At 40.3% G+C, this 12,048-nt stretch overlaps 1 protein-coding gene across 1 annotated transcript; it reads left to right on the forward strand.

Moving 5' to 3' along the window:
* The first annotated feature begins 8,221 nt into the window (after positions 1–8,221).
* On the forward strand, positions 8,222–11,986 carry LOC112254641 (ER membrane protein complex subunit 3). Its single transcript, XM_024427368.2, has 9 exons — positions 8,222–8,349; positions 9,045–9,201; positions 9,343–9,400; positions 9,524–9,617; positions 9,815–9,919; positions 10,191–10,272; positions 10,404–10,483; positions 10,906–10,988; positions 11,098–11,986. The coding sequence occupies exons 2-9, from the start codon at positions 9,047–9,049 to the stop codon at positions 11,224–11,226; spliced, it is 786 nt and encodes a 261-aa protein (XP_024283136.1). The 5' UTR covers positions 8,222–8,349; positions 9,045–9,046; the 3' UTR covers positions 11,227–11,986.
* The last annotated feature ends 62 nt before the right edge of the window (positions 11,987–12,048 follow it).

Below are 12,048 nucleotides of genomic sequence, written 5' to 3' on the forward strand. Positions count from 1 at the left end.
TCGGTAGTCATTTAGGTAGGTTACCTTAGTGTTCTTGGCCACAGGCACTACGGTGGTCTGCTTAAAACATGTTATTACAGACTCGGACAGGGAGAGGTTGAAAATTTCAGTGAAGACACTTGCTAGTTGGTCAGAACATGCTCCCAGTACACGTCCTGGTAATCCGTCTGGCCCTGCGGCCTTGTGAATGTTGACCTGTTTAAAAGGTCTTAATCACATCGGCTGCGGAGAGCGTGATCACACAGTCTTCCATGCATAACTGGCGCTCTCATGCATGTTTCATTGTTATTTGCCTCATAGCGAGCATAGAAGTAGTTTAGCTCGTCTGGTAGGCTCTTGTCACTGGGAAGCTTCCGGCTGTGCTTCCCTTTGTAGTCTGTAATTGTTTTCAAGCCCTGCCACATCCGACGAGCGTCTGAACTAGTGTAGTACAACTCGATCTTCGTCCTGTATTGATGCTTTACCTGTTTGATGGTTCGTTGGAAGGCATAGCGGGATTTCTTATAAGTTTCCAGGTTAGAGTCCCACTCCTTGAAAGCGGCAGCTCTAGCCTTTATCTCAGTGCGGATCCTTCCTGTAATCCATGGCTTCTGGTTGGGGTAAGTACAGTTGAAGTCGGAAGTTTACATACACCTTAGCCAAATACATTTCAACTCAGTTTTTCACAATTCCTGACATTTAATTCTAGTAAACATTCCCTGTCTAAGGTCAGTTAGGATCACCACTTTATTTTAAGAATGTGAAATGTCAGAATAATAGTAGAGAGAATGATTTATTTTAGCCTATATTTCTTTCATCACATTCTCAGTGGGTCAGACGTTTACATACACTCAATTAGTATTTGGTAGCATTGCCTTTAAATTGTTTAACTTGGGTCAAACGTTTCAGGTAGCCTTCCACAAGCTTCCCACAATAAGTTGGGTGAATTTTGAACCATTCCTCCTGACAGAGCTGGTGTAACTGAGTCAGGTTTGTAGGCCACCTTGCTTGCACACGCTTTTTCAGTTCTGCCCACAAATTTTGTATAGGATTGAGGTCAGGGCATTGTGATTGCCACTCCAATACCTCGACTTTGTTGTCCTTTAGCCATTTTGCCACAACTTTTCAAGTTTGCTTGGGGTTATTGTCTATTGGGAAGACCCATTTGTGACCAAGCTTTACCTTCCTAACTGATGTCTCGAGATGTTGCTACAATATATCCACATAATTTCCCTCTTGATGCCATCTATTTTGTGAAGTGCACCAGTCCCTCCTGCAGCAAAGCAACCACACAACATGATGCTGCCACCCCCATTCTTCATGGTTGGGAAGGTGTTCTTCGGCTTGCAAGCCTCCCCCTTTTTCCTCCAAACATAATGGATGGCCATTATGGCCAAACAGTTCTATTTTTGTTTCATCAGACCAGAGGACATTTCTCCAAAAAGTACGATCTTTGTAACCATATACAGTTGCAAACCGTAGTCTGGCTTTTTTATGGTGGTTTTGGAGCAGTGGCTTCTTCCTTGCTGAGCGGCCTTTCAGGTTATGTCGATATAGGACTTGTTTTGCACGGCTGCGTGGTCCCATGGTGTTTATACTTGCGTACTATTGTTTGTACAGATGAATGTGGTACCTTCAGGCATTTGAAAATTGCTCCCAAGGATGAACCAGACTTGTGGAGGTCTACAATTATTTTCTAAGGTCTTGGCTGATTTCTTTTGATTTTCCCATGATGTCAAGCAAAGAGGCACTGAGTTTGAAATACATCCACAGGTACACATCCAATTGACACATATGATTACAATTAGCCTATCAGAAGCTTCTAAAGCCTTGACATCATTTTCTGGAATTTTCCAAGCTGTTTAAAGGCACAGTCAACTTAGTGTATGTAAACTTCTGACCCACTGGAATTGTGATGAAGTGAATTATAAGTGAAATAATCTGTCTGTTATCAATTGTTGGAAAAATGACTTGTTTCATGCACAAAGTAGATGTCCTAACCGACTTGCCAAAACTATATTTTGTTTACAAGACATTTGTCGAGTGGTTGAAAAATGAGTTTTAATGACTCCAACGTAAGTGTATGTAAACTTCCGACTTCAACTGGATGCACGGTCACTGTGGGGACGACATCATCAATGCACTTATTGATGAAGCCAATGACAGATGTGGTGTACTCCTCAATGCCATTGTAGGAATCCCGGAACATTTTTCAGTCTGTGCTAGCAAAATAGTCCTGTAGCTTAGCATCGGCTTCATCTGACCACTTTTTTTTTTGATCTAGTCACTGGTGCTACCTGCTTTAATTTTGGCTTGTAATGGAGGGCGAGGGATAGCTTTGTATGCGTCTCTGTGTGTGCAGTGTGTGTGTGGTCCATGGAGTTATTTTCCCTGTGGTTGCACATTTAACATGCGGATAGAAAATGTGTTAAAACGGATTAAAGTTTCCTTGCATTAAAGTCCCTACTAGGAGCGCCACCTCTGGGTGAGCATTTTCTTGTTTGCTTATGGCGGAATACAGCTCATTCAATGCTATCGTAGTGTCAAACTCTGACTGAGGTGGTACAGTGGGGCAAAGAAATATTTAGTCAACCACCAATTGTGCAAGTTCTCCCACTTAAAAAGATGAGACCTGTAATTTTCATCATAGGTACACTTCAACTATGAGACAAAATTAGAAAAAAAATCCAGAAAATCACATTGTAGGATTTTTAATGAATTTATTTGCAAATTATGGTGGAAAATAAGTATTTGGTCACCTATAAACAAGCAAGATTTCTGGCTCTCACAGACCTGTAACTTCTTCTTTAAGAGGCTCCTCTGTCCTCCACTCGTTACCTGTATTAATGGCACCTGTTTGAACTTGTTATCAGAATAAAAGACACCTGTCCACAACCTCAAACAGTCACACTCCAAACTCCACTATGGCCAAGACCAAAGAGCTGTCAAAGGACACCAGAAAGAAAATTGTAGACCTGCACCAGGCTGGGAAGACTGAATCTGCAATAGGTAAGCAGCTTGGTTTGAAGAAATCAACTGTGGGATCAATTATTAGGAAATGGAAGACATACAAGACCACTGATAATCTCCCTCGATCTGGGGCCCCACGCAAGATCTCACCCAGTGGGGTCAAAATGATCACAAGAACGGTGAGCAAAAATCCCAGAACCACACGGGGGGACCTATTGAATGACCTGCAGAGAGCTGGGACCAAAGTAACAAAGCCTACCATCAGTAACGCACTACGTCGCCAGGGACTCAAATCCTGCAGTGCCAGACGTGTCCCCCTGCTTAAGCCAGTACATGTCCAGGCCCGTCTGAAGTTTGCTAGAGAGCATTTGGATGATCCAGAAGAAGATTGGGAGAATGTCATATGGTCAGATGAAAACAAAATATAACTTTTTGGTAAAAACTCAACTCGTCGTGTTTGGAGGACAAAGAATGCCGAGTTACATCCAAAGAACACCATACCTACTGTGAAGCATTGGGGTGGAAACATCATGCTTTGGGGCTGTTTTTCTGCAAAGGGACCAGGACGACTGATCCGTGTAAAGGAAAGAATGAATGGGGCCATGTATCGTGAGATTTTGAGTGAAAACCTCCTTCCATCAGCAAGGGTATTGAAGATGAAAAGTGGCTGGGTCTTTCAGCATGACAATGATCCCAAACACACCGCCCGGGCAACGAAGGAGTAGCTTCGTAAGAAGCATTTCAAGGTCCCGGAGTGGCCTAGCCAGTCTCCAGATCTCAACCCCATAGAAAATCTTTGGAGGGAGTTTAAAGTCCGTGTTGCCCAGCAACAGCCTCAAAACATCCCTGCTCTAGAGGAGATCTGCATGGAGGAATGGGCCAAAATACCAGCAACAGTGTGTGAAAACCTTGTGAAGACTTACAGAAAACATTTGACCTCTGTCATTGCCAACAAAGGGTATAGAACAAAGTATTGAGATAAACTTTTGTTATTGACCAAATACTTATTTTCCACCATAATTTGCAAATAAATTCATAAAAAAATCCTACAATGTGATTTTCTGGATTTTCCCCCCTCATTTTTCTGTCATAGTTGAAGTGTACCTCTGATGACAATTACAGGCTTCTCTCATCTTTTTAAGTGGGAGAACTTGCACAATTGGTGGCTGACTAAATACTTTTTTGCCCCACTGTATGAGTGTTTGAGTGAAAGAGTGGGAAGACTGAGGAAAAAGGGGAAAAAGCTGTGCTATCGTAAATACAGTATCTTTTGCATTCTAAATTACCGCCCATTTGGAAAAGGAAAATGCAATAAATATTTACTCTGAGCTGCGCTTCGGTAGGTTGGTGGTAGATGGAAGGCCGTGTTGCCAAACCGAGTCCTTTGAAGAATGTCTCTGGTGTTCAATTGGATACATTATAGTAACGTCGTTGGGTGATAGACGTGATACTCTGTCTGTTCCTTCCTAACCCTCGTTGCATCTGCTGTTGCCAACTCAACGGCTAGGAGGTATAACTTCTGTAGTGAATAAGAGTTCAAAGTTCATACCATTCGCAACCAAAGCTCACGCTGATGTTGGCTTCGTTCTGTAGTTATTATCTGAACCATTCTGACATAGGACCGTCGTCCTACATCCTCGGAACAGGAAGTTATATTGCCGTCAAGGGCTTATATAGGAAGGGAGAGGAGGGCGTGTTTGAAAAGTTTTATAGCCCATGTCCCTTCACAGGGGCCGGCCACTGATTGAGCAGAGCCCTGTCTTATGAAAACCCACATCTCACATTTTAGAAGCTAAAATCACATTTCATCCCATCACAAATAATTTCATATTCAAACATTTAAATTGAACAACAATTCCATGTGAATCTGATAACTGATGTGTAGACGTTCCACTGTAGAGTGTATGTCATCTTATCATTGATGAGAATGTCTCAGATGACAACCGAACTGACATCATATTTATTAAAAACCTGTTATGGCTGCTGTCCCTGTACAGGGATCAATATCAGGGGAAATTTCAGAGTGACAACTAAAAATACAATTTCGTAACATTAAACATTCTTGAAAATGCAAGTGTCTTACACCCTTCAAAAGATTAGAATCTTGGTAATCAAACTATGTTTCCCAATTTAAAATAGCTATTACAGAGAACAAATTCCATGCTTTTGTTTGAGAAGAGCAATCAAGAACAGAAACATTTTCTGCCATGACAGTTTTTACACATTTACATCTGAAGGTAAAATTATGACTTACATTCTGATATCTTGCTCTTATTTCTCTTCCTGAGTATCCCATTGATCAAATGAAGTGCCATTTTCTTTGATAAAATCCATTTTTATAGCCTAAATCTAAACATTTTGTAAACTATTTGTGCAGTGAATTCCATCTCTATCAATTTTTTACGGAGCATTTGGCGTGATTCGGCCCTGTAAACAATCGTTTACATAGTCATGGTGGGTGTCAGTGCATTCCTCTGTTTGTTTGCAACACAGTCAAACAGCTTTGGTTTTTTTGCGGGGAGAATTGACCGAAGTGAGCTGATTTGAAGACAACGATGACTACCTGACGCACTGACGCCTAAGGTGTTCCATTCAACTACTTTGTGCATGACACACGTCATTTTTCCAAGAATTGTTTACAGACAGATAATTTCACTTATAATTCACTGTATCACAATTCCAGTGGGTCAGAAGTGTATATACACTAAGTTGACTGTGCCTGACATCATTTGAGTCAGTTGGAGGTGTACCTGTAGATGTATTTCAAGGCCTACCTTCAAACTCAGCGCCTTTTTGCTTGACATCATGGGAAAATCAAAAGAAATCAGCCAAGACCTCTGAAAAAAATTGTAAACATCCACAAGTCTGGTTCATCCTTGTGAGGAATTTCCAAATGCCTGAAGGTACCACGTTCATCTTTACAAACAATAGTACGCAAGTATAAACACCATAGGACCACTCAGCCATCATACCGCTCAGGAAGGAGATGCGTTCTGTCTCCTAGAGATGGATGTACTTTGGTGCGAAAAGTGCAAATCAATCCCAGAACAACAGCAAAGGACCTTGTGAAGATGCTTGAGAAAACAGGTACAAATGTATCTATATCCACAGCAAAACGAGTCCTATATCGACATAACCTGAAAGGCCACTCAGCAAGGAAGAAGCCACTGCTCCAAAACCGCCATAAAAAAGCCAGACTACAGTTTGCAACTGTATATGGGGACAAAGATCATACTTTTTGGAGAAATGTCCTCTCGTCTGATGAAACAAAAATAGAACTGTTTGGCCATAATGACCATTGTTATGTTTGGAGGAAAAACAAAAAGGGGAGGCTTGCAAGTCAAAGAACACCATCACAAAATACATGACACTGTTCACAAAATAGATGCCATCATGAGGAAAGAAGAGTATGTGGATATATTGAAGTAATATCAAGACATGAGTCAGGAAGTTAAAGCTTGGTCGAAAATGGGTCTTCCAAATGGACAATGACCCCAAGCATACTTCCAAAGTTGTTACAAAAAGGCTTAAGGACAACAAAGTCAAGGTATTGGAGTAACCATCACAAAGCCCTGACCTCAATCCCATAGAAAACTTGTGGGCAGAACTGAAAGTGTGTGCGATCAAGGAGACCTACAAACCTGACTCAGTTACACCAGCTCTGTCAGGAGGAATGGGCCAAAGTTCACCCAACTTATTGTGGGAAGCTTGTGGAAGTCTACCCGAAACGTTTGACCCAAGGTAAACAGTTTAAAGGCAATGCTACCAAATACTAATTGAGTGCATGTAAACTTCTGGCCCACTGGGAATGTTATGAAATAAATAAATAAAAGCTGAAATAAATCACTCTCTACTATTATTCTGACATTTCACATTCTTAAAATAAAGTGGTGATCCTAACTGACCCAAGACATGGAATTTTGACCTAGAATTAAATGTCAGGAATTGTGAAAAACTGAGTTTAAAATGTATTTGACTAAGGTGTATGTAAACTCCTGACTTCAACTATACCTACAGTCAGTGTTAATCTAGCTAATTTTCTAAAGTATCTACCAAACAACAGCTCTTTGACCTAAACAAAATAGCTTGTGAGCAGCTAGCAAACAGGGCTTACCTTTTCGCGACAAAATGCATGTGTGCTTATTGGAGTAGTGGTTACAATCCGCTACATAGCACAGAACCACCCTTGCTACGAATCGACGGAGATACCCGAGGTTAGTTACAAGTCCAGGGCAATTTTTTTTTTAATGCAATGGTAGCTAGCAAGGTAATTTGAAAAAATGCTAAACAAGAATACTCACAAGAAGTACACTATCAATTATTTACATGAGAAAAAAACTAAAAAGGCTATAATATCTACTTGCTATGTTACTTACTACTTGTTGATGAGTTTGCATGGAGAAATTGATGTTTTTTCTCACCCTGCACCTTAATAAATATTTTCTTCTTATGTTATATCATGGAGGTCACGTTTAAGGTGTATGCCTCCCCCTACTGTGCTGGAGTGTGCAATTAATACCAGTCTTCCTAATTCTGCACTACGAAGATAATAGAATGTCAAAGTCAAATAAATCCGTACTATCCCCCCTCCCCCCCAAAAAACAACAACAACAACATCCCGAGCCCCTCAACCCATTACACTTTATATCATGCTGAAAATCCACCCTTGGGATTACTCAGCATGTCCACAACCATTTCAACAGTAACATCTGTTACCCCCAATAACTATTTTTCCGTATCCCAAATAACCTTCAACCTGGCATTTATGCCTTCCACAACCCAAGTCATGTTAACATTTACAATGAAAGCTATGAAGTTAACTTTATTCACTATTAAAGTATCTCAGCACCTCCATGAGCGCAAGACTTCTGAACAGGTTTCGAAACCATGCAAGGACCAGCAGAAGCACCAGCACTGACATTAAGTCCACTTAGTAAAAGAGCAGCCATGGAAGCGCCATCATTCCACACTGTAGCTCCACCAATCTGTTTTACAGCCCTTGCATACGATATAGATTCAATCATGATGCATCTCTGAGCCTCTCTCTGCACCTGGCATCCACTAAATGTTGCACTATGTTCCCCCTCGCAATAACAAGACTTAACCTCCACATTGCTCCCACATTCACCGAGAGTTCTGTATGAAAGTCACATTAGCGGTACATTTTTTAGGGTTAATTACAGGGGAATATATCCTTGCATAAGGTAGTTCTAAAATCCGCTACGGAAAAATGAATGGTGGAAAAGGATTGGAACCATTTTTCGGGTTTTGCCGCTAGGTTTTATGGGTATAATGACGCGTCCACTGTGCCGGACTATAGACAGTACCCTAATTAGCATAGAAACGTCCGAGATATGTAACCACGACACACGTCTTTGCCAAACGAAATAGCTACATTCGGTAAGATAAACATCAAACACAGCAGCGTTTTCTTTCCTAACCGGTTGAATCGTGTATTATTAGCTAGCTGTAGCATCTTTCAACCTACTCATTCTCTCTCGGCTAGCTAACAGTCAGTAGTAGCTACATAGTTGCTAGCCAGTCAACCCTTTTGCCTGCAGCTTTTCTAGCTAGCTAAAGTACTGTTATTCTGTTTTTGGAAATTGGCAAGAATGCCAAGATGGTTAACAGTATAAGTTATATAGTTAGCTGACTAGTTGTGCATTCACAAGTAGCTTGCTATACGACCAAATTGACAGTAACGTACTGACAGGTATTTGATCTAGCTACTGTAACTAGCTAACGTTAGCTCGTAGTAGCTAGCTAACATGGTGGTGCCAGTAAGCTAAAATATGCGATTCATTGTTCGCTAGCTAGCTAACGTTAGCAACTTTGGAAACAGGAGTAACGTTATATTGCTGCACTGTCCAGTTTGTTAGACGCCAAAATGCTTGTGCAATGCATTCACCAGGGCCCTGTTTCCCAAAGGTATCTTATTAAGTTAAGGATACGTTCGTCGTTGGGAAACCGGGCCCAGTTCTCTCGAAACATAGTGCTGATATTAACTTACTTCCATGTTCAAGATTTTGTCATATCAGAAGTTATTCCTATGAAACCTGCTCTTAAACATGTTCTCTGTCTTATCACCTTGCTAGATATGGCTGAGCCTGAGCTTCTGCTGGATTCCAATATCAGACTTTGGGTAGTCTTGCCCATTGTCTTCATCACTTTTCTTGTTGGGGTGATTCGACATTATGTCTCCATTTTGCTTCAAAGTGACAAGAAGCTGACATTAGAGCAGGTATCAGACAGGTAAGGGTATTGTAAGCATGTAGCCCTGCCTAGATGGTCTGTGCATTGACCGTTTATAAAAAGGCTTTCAGAACATGTAGGGTTAAAGTAGAAATGTCTTACCATAAGTTTGTTTTTGACATATTCCTCTCCAATATTCAGCCAGGTTCTCATCAGGAGCAGAATCCTCCGAGAGAATGGGAAGTACATTCCAAAACAGGTGAGATCAATGTTGAATATACCATAAAACACTGATTTGCACTGTTTGACTCTTCAAGTTTTTTTTTTTTTTAAGTGTAGGCTAGTTGCGCTCAGACTTTGAGAATTCTCTCTTTTACTTCAGTCATTTTTGATGAGGAAGTTTTACTTCAATAATCAAGAAGATGGATTCTTCAAAAATACTAAAAGAAAGGTTGTTCCTCCCTCCCCAATGACAGGTGAGCATAAGAGAATCACATCAGTCCTTCTCATATAATCCTATTCTCATTCCATGATAGGCAGGTATTGGGCCGTGTATCACTATTAAACCCTGACACATGATATGGAGCCTATTATTTCTAATAGCGCACCATTTACAACTCAGTTTGTTTGCGATTGTACTCTGTAAAGCTACGCTAACTGTTTCTTTGTCCAGACCCCAGCATGCTGACAGACATGATGAAAGGCAATGTGACCAATGTTCTTCCCATGATCCTCATCGGAGGCTGGATTAACTGGACCTTCTCAGGGTTTGTCACAAGTAAGTGACATCCTCCTCACTCACTGCACTGAGACTGGGTTGTTTGGATGATGATTGTCACTAGAGAGCTTCGATATCAACTTTATTTTATGGTACAAGAAATTACCAAGTATTTACTAAGAAATTGCATGGTTAAATTGTTATTACATAGAAATAACCTATGAATAACAGTAGTATATAATTAAGTTAGTTTCTTTGCTATAAGCAGTTTGTTCTACATTTGAATTGCCAAACTTACAATGTTCTCTAACTATTTTCTTGTTCCTCACAGCCAAGGTTCCATTTCCTCTCACCCTGCGCTTCAAGCCCATGTTGCAACAAGGAATCGAGCTACTCTCACTTGATGCATCCTGGTTAGTTGAGGAAATACATACTTGTTAAATGATCTGAGTTCCGTGAAGTTAATATGGTATTATTGCCTCTGAGTCCTTTTGCTAGTGTAAGCATTGATGAATTATAACCTCACCCTCATTTATGTTTTAAGGGTGAGCTCAGCGTCGTGGTATTTCCTGAATGTGTTTGGGCTGCGAAGCATGTACTCCTTAATTCTAGGACAAGATAATGGTAATTTTCATCAAACTTCATAATTCAGTTTAGTTTTTCCTGCAAAGGTTACTGATGCATGTGTTTCTGTAAACTAGATGTGACAGTATTGAATCATAGTTTGTAACCAACTTACAGCAGTATTTGTTATCAAAAGCAATAGGTCATTGACAGAAGGTCATTGACTTGATTTGAGGCAACAACAAATCATTTGGAAAAATGAGACTTCTAGTAGGCAAGCTGTCTTGCCTTGATTTGATAATAGGCGTGTCTGCAACCATTCAGTGGCATGTCAGCAGCAAGGCTGGTTTGAATGGAACATGATTCCATATTGTCAACTATGTTGAAGTGGCGGGCCTCCAATTCTTAACCGTCCTGGTTTTGTCATTAAAGCGATATGAAATAACAAGAGTGTTGATGCTGGTGTAATGTGACACATGCAGGTGCAGACCAGTCCAGGATCATGCAGGAGCAGATGAGTGGTGCTGCCATGGCCATGCCTGCAGACACCAACAAAGCCTTCAAGGTAGAGTTGTCTCCTCTTGATAACATTGACTTACTCTCCATGGTGAATTAAATTCCTACAGGTCCCAGCAGAATCATCTGACAGACAGATGTTTATTTCCCCCTTTTAGGCAGAATGGGAGGCACTTGAGCTAACTGACCACCAGTGGGCACTGGAGAATATTGAGGAGGAGCTGATGAGCAGGGAACTGGATCTGGATGGAATGTTCAGTAAGGAGTTACCAACGGGTATCTTCTGATTGCCAGTTCATTACTGCAGGGAACCTGCCGCTGGACAACATTTTAGTTTTACTTAAAGTGGCTGACTTTGAGTTTTTCTAGGAAATGACATAGAGAATGATGTCTACATTAATTTCAGTGCCATCATTGTCCATTTAATTTTAATTGGAGATTAATAGTAGATTAATTAACAGAAAACATAGTACCAAGTTCAATTAATACTTTTAACTATTTGGAAGATTCAGTGTCAGCTATGTAAAACTCATTACAAAAAAGGATAATAGTAATGGAAAACTTAGAAATTATGTACTGTCAAAAACAAAACATTTAAAAGGTGAATGAAAATGTGTTGTATCACAACTTTGAATCATGTTTGACCTTATAGTCTGATTCCACCTACCTGCCATTTGTTTGGTCATACTTGTTGGTTATTTGTGAGCTTGTCGTAAAAAAAAAGGTTTTAATATTATTAGTAACTAAACCCATTTGTAAGAGTTGACTCTTAGCAACATAAGACAACTAGGTGTTGAAGTAAAAACAACAACAATTAAACATGGTCATTGCTGATGATTAAATTCCAGTTAACTATCTTTTATCATTCCTCTTTGAGTTTGTGTGCAGCATCCTGTCATGGCTGACATGAGACAAATCTAGACATTGGGTGCTGGAAAACTACTGTTTGATAGTTTTATGCAATGTGTTATTTTTTTATATTTATTTCTCCCAATTTATTTTTTAACATTTCCCTTGTGTTTTTGTATAAAGACTGTTTTGACTAAATTGCAGTTGAGTTTTATTTACCTCTTAATTGCAAAGAGACACAAGGAACCCAGTTGTCATGG

The sequence above is a fragment of the Oncorhynchus tshawytscha genome, linkage group LG07, assembly GCF_018296145.1.
Source record: "Oncorhynchus tshawytscha isolate Ot180627B linkage group LG07, Otsh_v2.0, whole genome shotgun sequence".
Classification (NCBI taxonomy): Eukaryota; Metazoa; Chordata; class Actinopteri; order Salmoniformes; family Salmonidae; genus Oncorhynchus; species Oncorhynchus tshawytscha.